Source organism: Nycticebus coucang, chromosome 7 (genome assembly GCF_027406575.1).
Source record: "Nycticebus coucang isolate mNycCou1 chromosome 7, mNycCou1.pri, whole genome shotgun sequence".
NCBI lineage: Eukaryota > Metazoa > Chordata > Mammalia > Primates > Lorisidae > Nycticebus > Nycticebus coucang.
The window spans coordinates 75,100,298-75,121,708 of NC_069786.1; the positions used below are offsets into that span (position 1 = coordinate 75,100,298).

Here is a 21,411-nt window from a genome sequence, read left to right on the forward strand (position 1 = left end):
TGCCCACAACAATGCCCGGCTATTTTTTGTTGTAGTTGTTACTGTTGTTTGGCAGCCTGGGCTGGGTTCGAACCCGCCAACCCTGGTGTATGCAGCTAGCACCCTACCCACTGAGCTACAAGCACTGAGCCCTCTCCTCGCCACCTTTTTTAAAAGAAAGTCTTACTCAGTCTCTTGGCTAGAGTGCAGTGGTGTCATCATAGCTCACTGCAACCTTAAACTCCTGGGCTCAAGTGATCCTCCTGCCTCAGCCTCCTGAGAGGCTGGGCCTACAGGCCTGCACCATCATGCCGGGCTAATTTTTTATTTTTTTGTAGAGACCAGGTCTTGCTCTTGCTCAGGATGATCTCCAGTTCCTGGCTTCAAGGAAATCCTCTTGAGTGGGCCCCACAATATGCTAGGATTACAGGCATGGGCCACCATGCCCAGTCTGTTTTTTGATAATTCTACTAATGTTTTTCCAACTTGTAATTCACCTATAAAATATGTCAAAGAAAAATACTAAAGTTATATATGCTTATAAAAAATAGAAGTGATTCATCATATGTATATTTGTAAGTTTTGCTTAGGCATTTTTTTTAACCTTTCACTTTCAGAGATAAATTAGAGATATATTAACAGGATATCCACATTAAAATATTATTCACAGGAATGGCTAAAAAGAACAGGATCACAGTCAAGTCAGGAGCTCTTTAATAAAATGAGCAGAACTCCATTATAGTAGCTCTTTATTACATGGATTCAAATATGCAACAGAACAATCCTGTTCCCTGAAATTTAATAATCACATTCAAAAGCCTGTTAGTCCTGTCCCTCAACACACTAATCATTCTCAAAGGCCTCCCTCAAATTCCCTTTACAAAGCCTTCTGCAAATAAGAGTTTAAGCACCAGTAAGACTGTTGCTATCAGTTTTATTTCATTCTCATCATCATCATCAACAAACATGCAATTCCTCCCCTGATGTGCATGGCACTATAAAATGGGTGCTACACTCTGCCTTGTGGTACAAAGTTTATAAATACAATATACCAATACAAAGGTGAAGCCATTAAAAAGAGCTTAATAACAACTACTAGGAGATAATTAAATCTTGAGTGTTGATGGCATCTATGAAGAGATTTAGAAACAACACATAAACCCAAACCATTATAGTACATGTTTTACTTGTGAAGGGGTAAGTACTACTGAAGGATTTTCAAAGGTGTTCGAAGTTTACTTTCTTTCTGCTATTATCTTTAAATACTGCAAAGCGTTGTGGGCTGCATCACTTTGTGCATTGCCACAGGAGATACCGGAACCATGGCAGACTGTGATGGGGCTGGTTGACAGTTCAGCAAGACATTGATACTGCCCGTTGGCACTCAGTTCCTCTGTAATGACACATTTAAACATGATGATTAAAGCTAAGCGTGTCTAAATCAGACCCTTTGTGAAAACAATACAGTTTTCATTACTTTCTCTTCAGGCATCCCTAGTGTACTATTCCACTTCCTTGTCATCTTCGTCATGCTTGTACAAACAAAGCCCCCTGAACAACTGCTTAGCGGTAGCAGTGGTTCTCAAACACACTGGGGTTTATAATTACCTGTTGGAACTTTAAAGAAATATAGGTGTCTAGGCTTCACCCTAGTCCACTCACAGTTAGAAATGCAGGACTGGGGTGGCTGAATTCTACACTTAGAAAAAAAGCTCCCAAGGCAATTTTAAAGTACAAGATGAACAGAGTTGCAAATGACTGAACTACATCAGCTTTCCTAAAAGAGAAAGAACCATTTTCTAGAGAACTGGACAGACTGGATTCTCTAGATTAGGAATTTATTTTCAGGAGGCATATGAACCAGTAAATAACCTGTTTCGGGGTAAAAATTCCCTTGTACCTTCATTTTTTTTTTTTTTTTTGTAGAGACAGAGTTTTACTTTATGGCCCTCGGTAGAGTGCCGTGGCATCACACAGCTCACAGCAACCTCCAACTCCTGGGCTTAGGCGATTCTCCTGCCTCAGCCTCCCAAGTAGCTGTAGCTGGGACTACAGGCGCCCGCCACAACGCCCAGCTCATTTTTTTTTTTTTTTTTTTTTTGAGACAGAGCCTCAAGCTGTCACCCTGGGTAGAGTGCCGTGGCATCACAGCTCATAACAACCTCTAATTACTGGGCTTAAGCAGTTCTCCTGCCTCAGCCTCCTATGTTGCTGGGACTACAGGCACCTGCCATAACGCCCAGCTATTTTTTGGTTGCAGCTGTCATTGTTGTTTGGCGGGCTGGGCTGGATTCAAACCTGCCAGCTCAGGTATATGTGGCTGGCGCCTTAGCCACTTGAGCCATAGGCACCAAGCCTGTACCTTCATTTTTTTTTTTTTTTTGTTGAGACAGGGTCCCACCCTATGCCCCTGAGCAGAGTGCAGTGGGCGTGGTAGCTCACCACAACCTCAGACTCGGGCTGCGGGCACCCCGCTGCCTCAGCCTCCGGAAGCCGCTGGGATTACAGGCGCTCGCGGCGCCCGGCTGGGTTTTTCCATTTTTTTCACGAGTCGGGGTCTCACTGTCGCTCAGGCGAGTCTCAAACTCCTGAGCTCAAGCGATTCTCCCTCCTCAGCCTCCCACAGTGCTGGGATTACAGGCGAAACTGATACATAGTAACTGAATGTATTTATGGGATTGTGCTTCATATTTTTAGATTGTACGTCTATGAAGACAGTCTAGTTCTCTACGTATACTGTAAATGGGTTATGGTGCTTTTTAAAAACAATAGCTAATCCAGGAAATTAATATTCTTCTCAATTGATGAAGCACTCTTTACTAACGGTGGCAGAAATAAGGCAAGGAGTAGAAACAAGTGGGGTATCAATTCTTTAAAGTGGTCATGATCAAATGTTATTTTAGCTGGTTGATTTGGAGGAAAATATTCAGATATGATGGATTATTTAATGAGCATCTAGGTTCTTTTTAAAAATTGAGGTAAAATTCACATATCATAAAATTAATCTTAGTTTTTTTTTTGAGACAGAGTCTCACTCTGTCATCATGGGTACAGTGTTGTGGCATCATCATAGCCCATAGAAACTTCTTGGGTTCAAGCGATCCTCTTGCCTCAGCCTCTCAAGTAGCTGTAACTATGGGCATCTGCCACAACGCCCAGCTAGTTTTTCTATTTTTAGTAGAGATGGAGTCTCCCTTTTGGGTCAGTCTGCAAAATTAACCATTTAAAGTGAACAATTCAGGCTGGGTACAGGGAGGTTGAGATGGGTGAATGGATTGCTTGAGCTTAGGGGTTTGTCACCAGCCTGAGCAAGAGCAAGACCCCGTTTCTACTAAAAATAGAAAAACTAGCCAGGCATTGTGGTGGGTGCCTATAGTCCCAGCTACTTGGAGACAGAGGTTGCTGTGAATCATGCTGCCTGGCACTCTACCCAGGGCAATGGAGAGAGACTGTCTCAAAAAAAAAAAAAATAAAATAAAAATAATAGAGTGGCACCTGTAGCTCAGTGAGTAGGGCGCAGGCCCCATATACTGAGGGTGGCTGGTTCAAACTTAGCCCCGACCAAACTGCAACAAAAAAATAGCTGGGCGTTGTGGCGGGCGCCTGTAGTCCCAGCTACTTGGGAGACTGAGGCAAGAGAATCACCTAAGCCTAAGAGCTGGAGGTTGCTGTTAGCTGTGATGCCACAGCACTCTACCAACGGTGACAAAGTGAGACTCTGTTGCATAAAAAAAAATAAAATAAAATGATAATAAAAAATAAAATAAAATTCAGTGGCATTTAGTGTTCAAAATATTGTGTAATCATTACCTCTATCTAGTCCCCAGATATTTTTGTCATCTCAAGAGGAAACGCCATGGCTATCAGTTACTCCCCATTCCTTCTTCTCCCAGCCCCTGGAGACCACTGATCTGTGTTCTATATCTATGTATTAAGCTATTCTGGATATTTCATACAAATGGACACTCATCAAAACCTTCTATGTCTGGTGTTTTTCAGTTAGCATGTTTTTGAAATTATCCATGTTGTAGAATGTATCAGAAATTCATTTCTTTTCATGGCTAAATAATATTTAATGGTATGGATATTCCACGATTTGTTTGATCACTTATTTATTAACGGACATTTGGGCCGTTTTCGCCTTTTATAAATGGTGCTGCTATGAACATGTGTGTACAGGTATTTGTTTGAATATCAATTTTTAATTCTTTTGGGCATGTATCTAGAAGTAGAGTCACTGGGTCATATGGTAATTCATTTGAGGAGCTGAAAAACTTTTTGCATGCTGGGTGAACCATTTTACATTCCCACCAGCAATGTATAAGGTTCCAATTTCTCTACATCCTCAACTACCCTTGCCAGTTTTTCAGTTTCTTGATTATAGTCACATAGTGGGCATGAAGTGGCACCTCACTATGGTTTTGATTTCCATTTTCTTATTTACTCATGATGTTGAGAATCTTTCCATAAGCGCTTTGATCATTTTCAGATCTTCAGATTCTTCTTTGGAGAATATGTAGGTTCTTTTGAAGGTTACTACATAGAAGGTTACTACATAGAAGCTAGCCAAATTAGTAGACTGTAGTTTTTACATTACTTTCTATACCTACAAGAACTATTTAGTTTTTAAAATTAGTAAGTATTTCAGATGCATCATTAACTCATAATCTAAAAATTCATCTCAGATTTCCTTTTTTCCTAGATTCCATACCTTTCATAGTCCTATTCATAATATAGCTCATTCATTTTTTTTTTTGTAGAGACAGAGTCTCACTTTATGGCCCTCGGTAGAGTGCCGTGGCCTCACACAGCTCACAGCAATCTCCAACTCCTGGGCTTAAGGGATTCTCCTGCCTCAGCCTCCCGAGTAGCTGGGACTACAGGCGCCCGCCACAACGCCCGGCTATTTCTTGGTTGCAGTTTGGCCGGGGCCGGGTTTGAACCCGCCACCCTCGGTATATGGGGCCGGCGCCCTACCGACTGAGCCACAGGCGCCGCCCTATAGCTCATTCATTTTTGCATTTCAAACTCATAACAAACTGAAGACACTAATAAATATTTATTAGAAAATTGGTATCTCACTGACCACCCTTTTTGACCATCTGTCTGTACTAACTTCCTAGGTTCTACATGCTCTTGGTTTAGTAAGACCTTGTACTTGACCCATCCTTCAATCTCAAAGTAGCAGAGAATATCAGAAGTTCTTACAGCCCCTAAATATTCCACTTTCCCAGTGCTAGTAGCTCTGACAGGCTAGCTTCCCATTTCTCACTGAGGGTAGAAGAGGCCTATCAAATTCCCCATCTAGAAAAAGCAAAGATGAGGATGGCTGGAATGAGATAAAGCTATAAATTCACTTGTCTCTCATTACCTCCCAGAATTAGCATATGGTGACAGAGTAGAGGGAAGAGGTGTAGCCCTCACAAACTTGGTACTAGCACTAGAAACTGGGTGTCTTTTCATTTGCCAAGCGACCCATCAAGGCTTTACAATCCGCTGGGACCCTCCCCCTAATCTTGCTTTACCACTCACTAGCACTGTGAATGCGGGCCCATTCCTTAAGCTTTCTGTGCTTGACTTTCTTCCCTTATAAATAAGGATGATAGAACTTACTTCATAGAGTTAGTCTGAGGATTCAGTAAGTAGATATACGTAATCTCCTTAGGACAGTGCCTCGCACACAGTAAAACTCCATAAATCTTATCTGTTGCTTTTTGTCATTTTAACTATATAGATGTTAGCTATTACTACTATTCACAAAAATTGGACATGTTTTACACATATTACTACCCTGTTAAATATATATAGTTAGACTCTCTGATCAATGAAATAAATTATAATAGAAATTTTTGTGTCTAAAACAGTTTAGAAAGAATCATTTCTTGGGATAATCCAAAGGAAGAAACATCATACCTATATCCAAATATGTTATATTAAAACCTTGCTCCTCAGCAATTTCACTAAGCAGCTGGATGTAATCTGTATTTGGAATACTAAGGAGGCTTCGTTTCAGTAGGTTGATCTTTTCACCAGGAGAATTCCTCAAGGAATGCCAAGTACATCCTAAAGAATGTCCTACTACATTTGTCTGAAAAACAGAGACAAGAAGATTTAGACTCTCAATGAGCGCTGGGCTCCAATGCCAGGACCAGTATAATTAAAAGTACTTACTAAGCACTCCCATTTCGTATTTTATAAAGCACATTTAAATGGATACCATTTGGCTAACTCTCCAATTTAAACAAGACACCATGAACAATGATACCTGTTTAACAAATACTATAATATTTAAGAAAAATGAATCACTTATAATAATATAATGAAAGTATTGAAAAATTCTATTTTGTACATAACAAAAGCTTCTTAGATTTTCTGATGGTCACACTGAGAAGTATAAGATATTTCAGAGCATCATAAGCAAATCTGCAAATAATTAAATCTGCCTGATGGACCAATTTACAAATTAAAATATTAAAAATAATTTTCATATCTTCATTGTTTTTTGTATTAAAGACCAATGACTATAACTGATAGTTGTAAAGCAGAAAACAAACAACCAAAAAACCAGCTAAAAGGTGAAATGGATAAGTTGGGTTTGAAAAGGACATTACTCAAGTGAATGGTGGGATATCAACAAGTTCTTACCAGACCTCTCTCCCAGAACCCAACTGAGAGCTCCTTTCCCCCTGTCCTTCACTCTCCTTTGTATCTTTCCCTTTTTCATCAGTGTTCTTAAAATGCTTTCTATTTCCACGTGAGTTTCTGTTTCTCAAATTACTTTCACATGCCATTAATAAAATCTACTTTCTGAAGTAAGTAGAGCAATCATTTCTAGTTTTATTTTATTAAGGAGCCTGACAGAGGTGAAGGGATTTTCAAAAGAGTATCCAGATGGCTGTTATATAGAATTAAAGAATTTGTCAAATTTATTAACTAAAAATTTACATTTCTTGATTGGTACTTTAAAAAAGATTGCTTTTTTTTTTTTTTTTTAGACAAAGTCTCAAGCTGTTGCCCTGGGCAGAGTGCCATGGCATCATAGCTCACAGCAACCTCCCAACTCTTGCACTCAAGAGATCCTTCTGCCTCAGCAGTTTTTCTAGTTTTGGTAGAGATGGGGTCTTGCTTTTGCTCAGGTTGGTCCTGAACTCATGAGCTCAAACAATCCACCTGCCTCGGCCTCCCAGAGTGCTAGGATTACAGGAGTGAGCCATTGTGCCCAGCCAAAAAACTGCTTTTTTATTCCTCCATTTATTTTTTGAGACAGTCTCACTTTGTCTCCCTCAGTAAAGTGTCATGGCATCATAGCTCACAGCAACCTCAAACTCTTGGGCTCAAATTATCTTTTGCCTCAGCCTCCCGAGTAGCTGGGACCACAGGTGCCCGCTACAACATCTGGCTATCTTTAGAGACAGGGTCTCACTCTTGCTCAGGCTGGTCCTCAAGCTGTGAGCTCAGGCAATCCACCGGCCTCGGCCTCCCCGAGTGTTTGGATTATAGGTGTGAGCCACCGGGCTCCGCCTAGCTTTGTAAATAATTTTTAAATCTACCTCCTTGTCTTCACTTCCACTGCTGTAGCTACAATAGGTTAGGCTACCACCATTTCTCATCTATTTTCTGTAAGAGCACTCCAGCAGATCTTTTTATCCTAATTCACTCACCATAGTGCAGTCAAGTGATTTCCTTTCTAATATAAAAATCACATCCTGTTCTTCCCAGATTAAAATTATTTAATGACTCTGTAGTACTATCAGAAGAAAATTCAATCTCCTTAATTAAATCCTTTAGGATTTAATGCCTATTTACCTTTCTGGCCTTATTGTTTGAGACTCCCTCCCTCCTTCTAAAACTATGCTCAAAACATAAGCCCTAACATTTATTTAGGGCTTCACTCCTGGGCCTTTCCCCATGCTTGCTTGCTTTCTTTTTTTTTTTTAATAGGGACAGAGTCTCATTATGTCACCCTTGGTAGAGTGCCATGGTATCACAGCTCACAGCAACCTCCAACTCTCAGGCTTAAGCGATCCTCTTGCCTCAGCCTCTCAAGTAGGTGCCCGCCACAATGCCTGGCTATTTTTTGTTATAGTTGTCATTGTTGTTTAGCTAGCCCGAGCCAGGTTCAAACCAGCCACTCTCGGTGTATGTGGCTGGTGCCAAAACCACTCTGCTACAGGTGCTGAGCCTCCACAGGTTCTTTCTCTGGAAAAACTTCCCTCTGGAAAACTTGTCCTCCATTCTTGTCCTGCAGGTCCTGGCTTAGACATGACCTCCTCCTGGAAGCCCTCCCCAAGCCCTTAGTCTAGGTTGGATGCCTTTTCCTATGTTCCCACATCATCCTCTTTAAGGACCAGTCTGCAGGGTTCTTCCTCTTCTGTCAGTAGGCTCTAAATTAGAGCCTTAGGGGCAGAGACTGCTTATTCACCATATCCCAGGGTCTGCCACAAAACTTGGCATGCAGTATGAGCTCACTAAATGTTTGTTGAGTGACTAAATGAAGGGATGTGAATGCACTGGCACTCTGAACACAAAAAATGGCACTACTGGCTTATCATCTTTACATCTAGATAAGATCCTAATATTTTGAATTTGACTATGTTTTCCAAGACCTCCTAGCTGGTTACCCCTGTGACCCTGCCTCGCATTTCAGAACCAGTTAAAAAGTGGGGTGGTATATAACTGAACAATGAAGAGATTTTAAAAATTGAAACACTGTAGTATTTATACAATAAGAAATCAAGAAAAAAATCCTATAGCAAGAGATGCTAAAGCATCTGAACATTACTCACTAAAGAAATGTGGTTCTCTGGAGAAATATTACTAAATTTGGCCAGAAATTTCTCAGCAGCATTTCTCTTGGCTTGTTTTTTTGATGCCCCCTTTCCTAAATAAAGAGAAAAAAACGGTAGATTTAGAAATTAGTAAAAAAAGAAATTAGTATTCATAGAGGATGACCAAATGAATAAAGTATTGAGTTTAATCAGAGAACCTCTTTTTTATATGTTATTTTCTTACTGACTTAATATCTTTGTTATGCTTTATTTAGCTATTAATGCTTACAGTTTTGAAGGCATTTTAAAAAGTTTTTCTTTAACAGATATACTTTGTTTTTCTTTAACAGTTAAATTTCCCTATACCTAGCTTTACAAAACCATATGTGGTTTAATCCTGACCAATTATTCAGATTCTTTGAAATAACACTGAATTATAATTCTTATCACTTATTATCTATTTCCTGATTATATGTAATCTTCTATAAATTGACAACTATGTATAATTTTTTTCTCTACCATGGAAAAGGCATAGGAGATGCTGGAATTGAAAGGCAGCATAAATATCTACTTCTATGCTTTTGTTTTATGGACTTAAAATCTGAGGCCCAGGGAGATTAAGCAATTTGCTTAACCTTACAAGTCAAGGACTATATCAAGAAGGGAAGCTGAGGTTCTTGCCTTTGGTCCAGCACTTTTTCTACTGGCCCATACCAACTCTCAAGGGAAAACACAGTTGCCTATTACTTGAAACGAGTGTTTAGCTAAGGTGAAATCCCACTTGAAACCACTTTTAAGAATGACAAAAACTGGGCGGCGCCTGTGGCTCAGTCAGTAGGGTGCTGGCCCCATATACCGAGGGTGGCAGGTTCAAACCCGGCCCCGGCCAAACTGCAACCAAAAAAATAGCCGGGCGTTGTGGTGCACGCCTGTAGTCCCAGCTACTTGGGAGGCTGAGGCAAGAGAATTGCTTAAGCCCAGGAGTTGGAGGTTGCTGTGAGCTGTGTGAGGCCACGGCACTCTACCGAGGGCCATAAAGTGAGACTCTGTCTCTACAAAAAAAAAAAAAAAAAAAAAAGAATGACAAAAACTGCATGGCGCCTGTGGCTCAGTGGGTAAGGCACTGGCCCCACATACCGAGGGTGGTGGGTTCAAACCCAGCCCCGGCCAAACTGCAACAACAACAACAAAAAAAAATGGCAAAAAACATGCCTGAATAGTTAACATAGAAATTCTCAATAGTAGTTCATGTGATAGCTTTTTCTCATAGCTTATATCCTTTATAACATACAAGTGGCTGTAAAAAAAAGATAATTTCTGCTTTATTTTTATCTCACTGCATTTTACTTTTGCCATCTAATCTCTCTTTTTTTTTTTTGAGACAGAGTCTGACTGTGTTGCCCTTGGTAGAGTACTGTGACATCACAGCTCATAGCAACCTCAAACTCTTGGGCTTAAGCAATTCTCTTGCCTCAGCCTCCCAGTAGCTGGGACTACAGGCACCTGCCACAATGCCCAGCTGTTTTCTTTTGTTATTGTTGTCATTGTTGTTTAGCAGGCCCTGGCTGAGTTTGAACTCATCAGCCCCAGTGCATGTGGCTAGCACCCTAACCACTGAGCCTTGCTGTCTAGTCTTTTATTAATCATCTCATTTTCAAATGTAGTCTTCCTCTAGTCTTTTTACCTTCTAGAATAGCAGCTGAAACTCTAAGAGATTTACTGTTGCTTTTTCTCCAAAATCAGTTAAGTCACTAATATATCAATGATGATCGTTTAAAGAATGCTTATCTTTTCACTAACAATCTATAATTTTTTAAAATATCAAATTAACAAAATAAGTAATTTAAGCTAATCTTTATACTTAAGTTCTACCTCAGAAAGTTAAAGACAATAGAATAAGAGCATATCAATATTTTCCACACAGAAGTATTTAAAAAGACATTCACAAAAGAAATTTCTAAAAAAAAAAAAAAAACAAATAAAAAAAGAAATTTCTATGGTTATTCATCATCTGAGGATATTTCAAATATCCTTAATTATAAGAAGTACCAGTTTCCATAAATGACTCTAGCCTGCAAATTGTGGTATATTCTCTCTTATGAGCAGGTCCTCCCTCCTGGGAAAGGGTATATTCGGGAAGTCTCCAGCCATGATGAATAGCCAATTCCTGCAAAATGGAGACAGTAATTTTAACCATGCAATGGTGCAATCACATAAGTGACATTCTTGATCTTGATCCTATTTCTACTTATATGTTTGAGAAGAATAATGGTATTTTGCAATGGAAAAATGAGGAAAGACATTGTATTTCTTCTAGCTATTCCAGATAGTCTATTCTTCTACGTATTCTAGCATTTTATATTTTTATATCATAACACCAAAACTGAAGCAATTTTGAGCTATTAATGTGTTCTTCCACCAAGCTACAGTGAGTTAACAGTTCAACTAGAAAGACAGGTCATTACCACCCTCTTTGCAAACACAGGAGACACCTTTAGGCAGGTCTCACTGCCTAAAGCCTCGCCCCACCTAGCTATAGACTTCCAAACCCACAGAGGGCTAGTCAAGAGCAGAATGATGAGCAGCAACACCAAAAAACAGATGGTTGGGGTCGGGGAGAGAAGGTGAAGAAAACTATAGGAAAACTCATATGGCAGGAAAAAGAGACCAAAGGACTGGCTGAATAACAGGGAGGGGAGTGGCTTAACACAGCACCTGGATAATCTGCAAGAAAAATATTCTGCAAGCAGGAATTCAAGATGAATATAAACACTTTGTGATAAGCAGACTACTTCCCTTTCTTTGAATCAGGTTACCTGATTTGGGTCTCTTTATAATGTCTTCTGTCTCAGCAGAAGTAGAAAGAGGTTTGTCATAAAAGTAGCAAGAAATAATCTTTAAGTATAAAATACTCTACCCATGCCAGGCGAGATGGCTCACACTTGTAATCCTAGCACTCTGGGAGGCTGAGGCGAGTGGATCTCCTGAGCTCATGAGTTCAACATCAGCCTGAGCTCATGAGTTCAACATCAGCCTGAGCTAGAGCTGACTTGATCTTGTGTCTAAAAATAGCTCAGTATTGTGGTGGGTACTTATAGTCCCAGCTACATGGGAGGCTGAGGCAAAAGAATCGCTTAAGCCCAAGAGTTTAAGGTTGCTGTGAGCTATGATACCATAGCACTCTACCAAGGGGGAAAAAGTGAGACTCTGTCTCAATAAAAAAATACATATAGGGTGGTGCCTATACGGCTCAAAGGAGTAGGGTGCCAGCCCATATGCTGGAGGTGGCAGGTTCAAGCCCAGCCCTGGCCAAAAACTGCCAAAAAAAAACAACAAACAAACAAAAACCAAACATATACGTGTGTGTGTGTGTGTGTGTGTATACTGCCCTCAGTGCATATGGGTATGTGTATATATACCCATAAACACACACACCCATATGCCTGAGGGCCTGTTGATCACACATGGCAATTCCATAAAACAAAGGCATACACTGTACGCCTGTTAATCCTACTCCTCTGTGAGGCTGAGGCAGCAGGAGACTAGCCTGAGCAAAAGTCTCCATTAAAAATAGAAAAAGTAGCTGGGTGTTGTGGCAGCAGGAGACTAGCCTGAGCAAAAGTCTCCTTTAAAAATAGAAAAATTAGCTGGGTCTTGTGGCAGGTGCTTATAGACCCAGCTACTCAGGAATCTGAGGCAAAAGGATCTCTTTGATTCTTTTTTGTTGAGACAGAGTCTCACTTTGTTACTCAAGAGAATCACTTGAGCCCTGGAGTTTGAGGTTGCTATGAGGTACAATAGTTCACTCTACTGGAGAATACAGTGAGGCTCTGTCTCAAAAAAAAAAAAAACAAACATAGCCTAGCCAGGTGTTATGGCGGGTGCCTGTAATCCCAGCTGCTTGGGAGGCTGAGACACGAGACTCGCTTAAGCCCAAGAGTTTGAGGCTGCTGTGAGCTGTGACCGCAAGGCACTCTACCGACAGTGACATAGTGAGACTGTCTCAAAAAAAAAAAAAAAAAAAAAGCCAAAACCATAGGCAGATAGTATATATGAAAGAAAATCCAAAACATAAAGAAATAGGAAAATAATTTCAAGTTAGCTCTGTAATATCTAAGGAGTATCAGTTAAGAAATAAAATACTTTTGTTTTTAAAATATTAATTCCTTATCTTAGCCCCTGTGATATCATCAAATATATTGTACCCTTTATCAGTAAACAAAATACAAAGTATGGAAAAACTGCACAACTTACCTGTAATGAACCAATAGGATTAAGCTGATTCTTTGGTTGCTTGGAAGGATCCGGCATTAAGGGATCAGGAACTGCAAAGCTAAACATTGTTTTAAAGAGTTGTTAAAAAAACTTCATCCAAATTACTAAATGAATGATAAACATTTTCTATTTAACTTTCTATGCCTTTGTTCTTGACATTCCTTCTCCATGAAATGCCCTTCCCTCCAATCACTTCCATGGGATTCTGATCTATCCATTGTCCAAGGTATATCTCAAAAGTCATTTCCTCTAAGAAGTCTATCCTTTTACCATAATGAATCATAATCACTCCCTCCTTTAAACCACTACAACATTGGTTTAATTCTTTCTTAAGGAAATTATTTTACCATAAATTACAGGCTCTTACAAATACATGTTATTTGTACAACCCTCACCTCATCTCTCCTGTTTGGACTGTAAGCTCTTTGATGGTAGGACCTATGTAAGATTTACGTACAAAAACTTTTGTGTTTTGTACATAATAAGCACTTAATAAAAATATATTTAAAGAGTGCTGTATCTTACAACTACACAAAATTGAATGACTAATAATTGGTGGGAAAATTCAGCCTGGTTGGCAATGTGGATAACATGGGTCATAAATGTTTTTCATCCAGAGATCTATGGAAGAGAAATCTGTTTTGATTTATTATCTCCTCGGTGCTAGGATAATCTTCTAAGATTCATATGTATCCTGCATGAACGAGGCGGTCAACATGAATGTGGCTTTAGGATGTAGGGATTATAATTAGAGAAGAAGAGAACAATGTCTTCTAGGTAGTTTGAAATTACTAGTTACTTGGGAGATCAGTGCCTAATACTAAACAAGCTGTGTTCCGGGGTTACTACCACTAGGCAACTGGAGTTATTTCTTCCATGACAAATGAGGTTTAACTATTGCCACTTCCTCAAGTTTCTTTTCCAACTGCAAGAATTTCAAGCTTTACATAGGCTGATGACATATGAGTATTCACTTACAATGCTGCACGCCGAAGCTACACAAATAATTGTGATGGAGAAGTGAGAAAGTCTCTGTACTAAATCAGGCCAATTTAGGCCTGATTACAGCTTAGTAATTCCCATCTTATCTGTCAAGAAGCACAAATATATAGTAAAGTTTGTTAGCCTTTCTTTGCTGACAAAGTGAAGTGCGCATGTGCAGAAAGGACACCCCGTATGTTCATTTCTACAAATGTACTCAACACTTTGGGTTGATCTTAGATTGCACAGAAATAGCGAGGCCATCACCAGTGGGGGGAAAAACTCAATGCCTGCCATGCCATGGGGCACATCTTGAAAGCTGGGGTAAATCAACTGAAATGCATGACAGTAAAGAAACAGGCACTATCTTGTGAAATCCAAGGCCTGTCTTGGGCAAGTGCTTACCTAGAGGGTTGTCACATCAATGGTTAGCTCTAAATCAGTCAAAAGGGTTAGAGTGACTTAGAAAAAGACAGGAACCTAAATATACCCCTAATCCAAAAGTCCTGCTCTGGCTAGGGAACAAAACATTCACCCTAAATCCTCATGTGTCTCTGCTGTCAGCCATGAGCAGATTATATGTTAAAAAAGAGTACTTTTAGCTGATCTTTTTTCATCTCCTACATTGTTTTCTGCAGTGCAGAAATAATCAAAAGTCTCAGTTTAGAATATAGATATTAACATTTGCCAGAAACACTCTGATTATTTCTGCTATTGTACCCATCTGAAAAATAAAAAAATAAAGCCTACTTCATGACAGTTTTCATTTAATAGTTAATTGCTAGATCTGACCAGATAGTTATCTTCAACAAATGACAGATTTTCACAAGGAAATAGAATTTCAGAGTTAAGATACTAACAACTGTTCACTCTGTTGCTTTTGGGAGCATGTTCAATGTTTAATCTTACCTCAGTCATGATATTTTTGAGCTGCAGAATACAAAGAAATTTAGCTCACCAAATACTTGCATTAGCTTTCAAAATGTTTATGGCAGCCTCTGCAGCTCTGTGTTTCGCCAGCTTCTTACTTGTACCTTCACCTGAATTAAGGTTTACAAAAAGAAGTCTTATTGCCTGTGGAAAATGGGTGGCTTGCATAAATATTTTCATAATACAAAACAAAGTCACTACAGATTTTGCATATACATACCAGGTAGTAAAACCATATACTATATGCAGTTACACCCTATAATAAAATATTCATCCCATGAAGTTAATATATTAAAAAAAAATTAAAACATTCTACGTAGTTAACAATCTATGCAGACCTGTATAAAAATACTTATTTTTTTATATTATATATGTTTATTACATAAAGTAGGTATGTCACAACTTCTGAAAAAAAATGCAACTTAGTATTTTACTCTTCTCATATTCCTGGAGAGAAGGGAAATTCTACTATAGCAAGAAGTTTCTTTTATGCTCAGGGCTGGTACACAGTGGTTACAGCGCCAGCCACATACACCCAGGCTGGCGGGTTTGAATCCGGCCCAGGCCAGGTAAACAATGACAACTGCCACAAAAAAATAGCTGGGCGTTGTGGGGGGCACTTATAGTCCAGCTACTTGGGAGGCTGAGGCATGAGTATTGCTTAAGCCCAAGAGTTTGAGGTTGCTGTGAACTGTGACACCATGGCATTCTACTGAGGGTGACGTAGTGAGACTCTGTCTCAAAAAAAGGAAAAGTTTCTTTTAAAGTGCCACTTACAGTAGAATTGCTTGACAAAGCAGGCATGACTACATGCTGGGCATGGTGGGGGAAGAATTTATATATGGGACACTTATTAGATGTCTCCTATACAATCTGTATCCCTTGCATGGGTGGGTAGAGGGTCTGTGGATAAAACAAGTCTAACTTTCAGTAAGCACTCATACTTCGTAAATGATACCTTCAGTTTTCTTTCTTTTAAGTTCTAACTCTTAAACTCTTATGGAGTAAGTTTCAACCCTGACTCTCAAGTGTCAGAAGACACACAAACCACTCATTTATCTACTAACAGATATTCAGGATATAACAAAGAGCTAAACAAAGTCCTGGCCCTCATGAGCTGACAGCTCAGTGTGGGATTTCATCTGTTACAAGGCATCTGAAATATGGAGTAAACGTGTTCCAACAAGCTTATGTGCACTGTTGGGGAGAGCACAAAAGCAGCAGCTCCCTTACCCCTCCTATGGATCCAGAAAGGTTTCAGAGGAGAAGAAATCTAAATGGAGACCTGAATGATGAGTAAAAGCTAATAAACTGAAGAGAGATGGAGGATTAGAAAGAACATTCTTGGCAGAGAAAACAAACACCCGTGAAGGTTCCAAAGTAACAGAGTACTGTGTGTTCTCAAGAACCCCAAGAAGCCAGGTATGGCTAAACGTTTAGAACTTGAAGGAAGAATTTTTTCTTTTTTTTGGAGACAGGGTGGATTGCTGGAGGTCAGGAGTCCTTGTACCTTTTACTCTGTTGCCCCAGGATAGAGTAGCCTGGCATCATCCTCACAGCAACCTCAAACTCTTGGGCTCAAGTGATCTTCTTGCCATAGCCTCTCAAGTAGCTGGGACTACAGGTGCCTGCCTGGTACTTTTTCTATTTTTAGTGGAGAAGGGGTCTTGCTTTTGCTCAGGCTGGTCTCTAACTTTTGAGTTCAAGCAATCTACCTGGCTCAGCCTCCCAGAGTGCTAAGATTACAGTCAGGAGGCACTGAGTTTGGCCTAAAGGAAGGACTTTTGAAATAAAAGTTTAGAAAGCTGGCCCGTGGGGAAAGACATCAAAGAAGGATATTGTGAATTTGTGCTTTTCCAACTTTAATGTGCATAGGACTTGCCTAATATGAATAGGAATGGTTGGGGAATTGTTAAAACATACATGTGAGATGGGCCTCCTATTTTGCACTTCCAAACAGTGCCCAGGTGATATCAATGCTGCTAAAGACTATACTTTAAGAAGCAAGCTCATAAGTCATTTTAAGAAATTTATGTTTCGGGCGGCTCCTGTGGTTCAGTGAGCAGGGCGCCGGCCCCATATACCGAGGGTGGCGGGTTCAAACCCAGCCCTGGCCAAACTGCAACAAAAAAATAGCCGGGCGTTGTGGCGGGCGCCTGTAGTCCCAGCTACTCGGGAGGCTGAGGCAAGAGAATCGCCTAAGCCCAGGAGTTGGAGGTTGCTGTGAGCTGTGTGACGCCACGGCACTCTACCGAGGGCAATAAAGTGAAACTGTCTCTACAAAAAAAAAAAAATAAATAAATAAAAAAAAAAAAAAAGAAATTTATGTTTCTACTAATGAATGGATTTTAAGAGAGGAAGACAAATCTGAATGCTGGAAAGAACAACCTGGTTGTCACATGGCAAAAGGACATGACAAGACCTAGAAGATGAAGGAGCAATGATCAGACTGCAACTACAATCCAGTTAGTTATGACAGTGGCTTGGACAGCAGCAAGAAGAAAGCAGCACACAGGTGCAACAGATACTTAGGAGATGGGGTTTAATGACAGACTGGACGAGAGGGATGGGGACAGGAAAAGCATCAAGAAGACAAAAACCCAAATTTCTACTGAGCAACTGCGTAATTGTAGTGCCTTTGCAAAGAAAGGGAATAGAAGGTTAATGTACTGAAGAGAAAACATGGATTTGGTTGGACCTCAAGAGACAGAGGTGCTTTTCTATCACCCAAGGAAAGATGCCCAGCAAGCACAGGTTGATCCGCTTTTTTGTAGCTGGGGCTGGGTTGAAGACAAATATATCAGAATTACTAACCTTTAGACAGTATTAATACTTGAAGCCAAGATGGCTGATAACCTTGCATGGGAAAACTGATGTGTGTGAGAAGAGGGCAAAGTCAGAATGGTTGCCATAGGTTGTTACTCCCTGATGTAAAACACATTGGAGGGAAAGGCTACTTTTCCTTGAATTCTCCCTGAATATTTAAAAGTAGACTAAAGTAGTAATGCAATATTGACCCTATGGTTCATATGAGGACCCTTCCAGCCACCAAGTACAATTCACCTGCCTTACATGGGACATAAAGAAACGATGCCTTCATATTACCAGACAGTGGAACTTTAGCCTTCCTACTAAATTTTTTTTCTTGGTAGTCTTCCAAATTAAAATTAGTATTCAGTATTTTTTGTTTGCAATTAGATACAGTAGAAAATAATGTCTACATTTACAAACGAGCAACTTCAGTTATCTATTGATCCAGCTTACAGTATGTCTCAACTCTGAAATGTCACTGCTGTGTGACCTTAGGCATCTTACTATGTCTCTTAACCTTTTTTTTTTGAGGCAGTCTCACTATTTTGCCCTTGATAGAGTGCCATGGTGTCATAGTTCATAGCAACCTCCAACTCCTGGGCTCAAGTGATCCTCTTGTCTCAGCCTCCCCAGGAGCTGGGACTATGGGTGCCCATCACAATGCCAGCTAGTTTGATTTTTGTAAGAGATGGGATCTCGTTCTTGGTCAGGCTGGTTTTAGACTCCTGACCTCCAGCAATCCACCCACCTCCGCTTCCCAGAGTATTAGGATTACAGGCATGAGCTACTGTACAGTGAGCTACTGCGCTGGGCTATTTTTTTAAGTATAAAAAGGGGATACTATCTTATATAAAATACTGCTCTGTTTTAGAAAATATAAACTGCCATGCAGTGTAGTATCTGAGGCCCTTCTGCCCTTCCTCATTTTGCTTTGATACATAATTAAGACTTCAATAGACCTAAGATGCCAAATGAGTCCACACAAAAAGGGGAAAAAGTCAGAAAATTCTGGGGTTATGCCTCCTGGCATCTACTATAATCTATGAAAGTTGACAGTATCTACTGGCCCAGCTATGACTGCTCCAAGAACCCTTCCTGCTTCTAATTCTTAGAATTCTAAGAGGATCCTAAGGTAGGAGAGGAGCCTTGCAGAATGCCTAGATAACTTTTTAGTTTCTGTGTTTCCTTCGTATCTGGGCAATGAAAAATTAGGGAGAGAGTAAGATGAACATGGAAAGTCCTAATGACCTGAGATGAGCGGTCTCAATTTCAGTGTCTGGTCCTCACAACTGTCTCTGGCAAAAAGAGCACTTTTCCGAACTGAAAAGCAACACCAAGTCTTGAGAGCCAACCCGTATGGCCTTTGGAGTTAACTGTGCATACAGACCTGTGCAGGTTATGTCACCAACGGTTACTCTGAAGGTGAAAGTGGGTACATGTATTTGCACATCGGATCGTTCACATTCATAAACCGGGATGTTCTTGGTCTTCATGCCGTATTCGTGTAATACCTGAATCGGTGTTTTCCCTGGCTTGGCTGTTATCATCTTCCCCAAACTGCAAAAACCAGAAAAGGTGTGCTTTGCATCCCAAATCCCAGCAGAAAGCAGAAGAACATAGAGCCCAGTTTTGACCGCCACCAGTGGTGACGGGAGAGGCGCCACAGCTCCCTGGCAGCCAGGGCAGAGCTGGCAAGGCCGGGGCGCACCTGTCTCCCGGCCCCGCTGCGGCAATCACCTCGCAGAGACACGCAGCCTGAGGGAGGTAAAGACAGAGAACTTGAAGGCAGGTAGGAGGACTCAGAGGAACAGGGTGGACACCGGCGCTGCATCCCCTCAGGAGCAAGCCGACCATTCCTCTTTCTGGCGCAGAGACTGCGCGCCACCCTTGCCCACCCCGCTTGCAACCCCGGGCCACAAGAGGGGCGGGGCCCGGCCGGAGACCCGAGTCCAGCGCAGCCTAAAGCCGGCGGACCGCCAGCAGCCGCTGGGAGGGGGCTTTACCCAGAATGCTGCTGGAGAGCCGGCTCCCCCGCCCCCGCTGCCCACCACTCCCCGCCCTGCGGCCCCTAAGGCCCGGGCGCCGACCTGAAGGTCCCACTGTCCTCGCCCTCCAGCGGCGGGGCCTTGGCGCGATGCCTGCTCTGGGACATGGCGAAAAGGGACGGCTCAGCTGCAGGAGGGAAGCGGTGCGGGGCGACGTCCTGGCTCCCCGGGTCGGCAGGTCCCGGAGAGGAGCGCTCCTGCGGCGCCGCCTCCTCTGACTCCCCCTCTCCTCCCAGCCTGCGTCTGGTGGAGGGGGCGGACTAGGTGGAGGCGGAGGCTTAGGCTCCGTGCCCCAGCGCCGGCCACGCCCCCTCACGGCCCCCGCTCCAGGCCCAGGTCCTTCCCCAGCCCCGCCCCCGCGCTCCAGGCCACGCCCCCGGCTCTTCCAGGCTCCCTCCCGTACCCTAGCCGCCGGCTCCCGGGCTTTTTAGGCGTCCGGCCTTGCCGGCTCCTGCCATCCCGCAGTAACCCGGCCTGGAGGCCGCTGTTCTTTGTCCTTAGCAGGCCGTTTCTTGCCCCGAGAGACGGCTTGTCGCGGGGGTGGGTGGCTAGGATCTGTGAGGCTTGAAGCTCAGCCTTTTGGGGATGGGGGAAGATGGGGCTGTCACTTTAAAGAAAAAGAATTAAAAATTACGAATGGAAAATTGTCAGGGAGCCTCCTGGGGCCCGGCTCCGGAGCTTGGGAGCCCCGGGGTATCCGCTCCAGGGGGCTGCGGCTGGCTTCCCGGGTCCCCGAGCCCTGCGTCTTGGAGCACGCGGAGACGTCCAGAGACCGCTCCTCTCCCGCCGGGCGGGCTCCTTTGTCTTTGGGCTTTTCGTCACGGGATGAACCCTGGGCAGCGGATCCCAGCAAGGCACGTTAGATATAATAGAAGGCTTTTCTGTGGACCAAATTCCAGTCAAACACGGCTTCTGAATACCTGTGTGATTGGTTGAAAAGGCGTTTGCCTGGGATGCACCACCTTCGGTGGGGGTGACATTATGGCAATAGATGTCCTGTTGCCTTTGTGGGTTTGCAACCCCTTGCAGAAAGCCTCCCTGTTTTACTCGGTGTTCTAAGATTGCACAATGCTACTCGTGTGAAAGGACATTATTAAAAGCAATTTATTTTTTGTTTGCATGGGAGCCCTGAATACTTGAAAGCACGTGAAAGATGTTCAGAATCTAATCAAATTAATGTTTTAAATTTGAGGCTTGAATTAAGCCTATTTGCGCTGCCTCCCGCGCCTCTAATATATGTATACAGAATACTATCCACCAGTGTTATGTTCAGTGGCTTTGTTATTGGAAGTCGCTATTTCAAAACATATTAACGTCCACATAATATTATAAACAATAGTTTTAGCCACAAAAGTACTTAAAAACAAGCCCAAGCCTTATCTATCTCTTGTTAAAGGTTGAGTGACTGGGGCAATGACGAAAAAAAAAATGCAGCAGGATTCCATTTCAAAGAGATGTAGTATGTTATGTGTTCCCAGCTTCAGAGTAAGAAACCACTAGGTAATAGTTTGTAATTATTTATATGTAGTATGACTTCAATTTTGTATTTTACAAAGTTTTGTATACAATTGTTTCCCTCTATGTAAATGTAAATTTACATTTAACACCTGGTTTTGTAAACA

The 21,411-nt window shown here is 41.7% G+C and overlaps 1 protein-coding gene across 4 annotated transcripts; it reads right to left on the reverse strand.

Moving 5' to 3' along the window:
• Positions 1 to 711: 711 nt before the first annotated feature.
• Positions 712 to 20,603, reverse strand: PRKRA (protein activator of interferon induced protein kinase EIF2AK2). 4 transcript variants are annotated; one of them, XM_053597061.1, is made up of 9 exons: positions 20,193 to 20,603; positions 19,832 to 20,032; positions 19,132 to 19,301; positions 14,962 to 15,043; positions 13,002 to 13,080; positions 10,797 to 10,914; positions 8,766 to 8,860; positions 5,893 to 6,067; positions 712 to 1,372 (listed from the first exon to the last, which is right to left on the reverse strand). In XM_053597061.1, exons 2-9 carry the CDS (start codon positions 19,894 to 19,896, stop codon positions 1,215 to 1,217), a joined length of 942 nt encoding a protein of 313 aa, XP_053453036.1. In that variant the 5' UTR covers positions 19,897 to 20,032; positions 20,193 to 20,603; the 3' UTR covers positions 712 to 1,214. The 4 variants fall into 4 exon arrangements, with proteins under 4 accessions (XP_053453036.1, XP_053453035.1, XP_053453034.1 ...); XM_053597060.1 differs by lacking the exon at positions 20,193 to 20,603 and having other exon boundaries at positions 19,832 to 20,106; XM_053597059.1 differs by lacking the exons at positions 19,832 to 20,032; positions 20,193 to 20,603 and adding an exon at positions 19,453 to 19,642.
• Between the last annotated feature and the right edge of the window lie 808 nt (positions 20,604 to 21,411).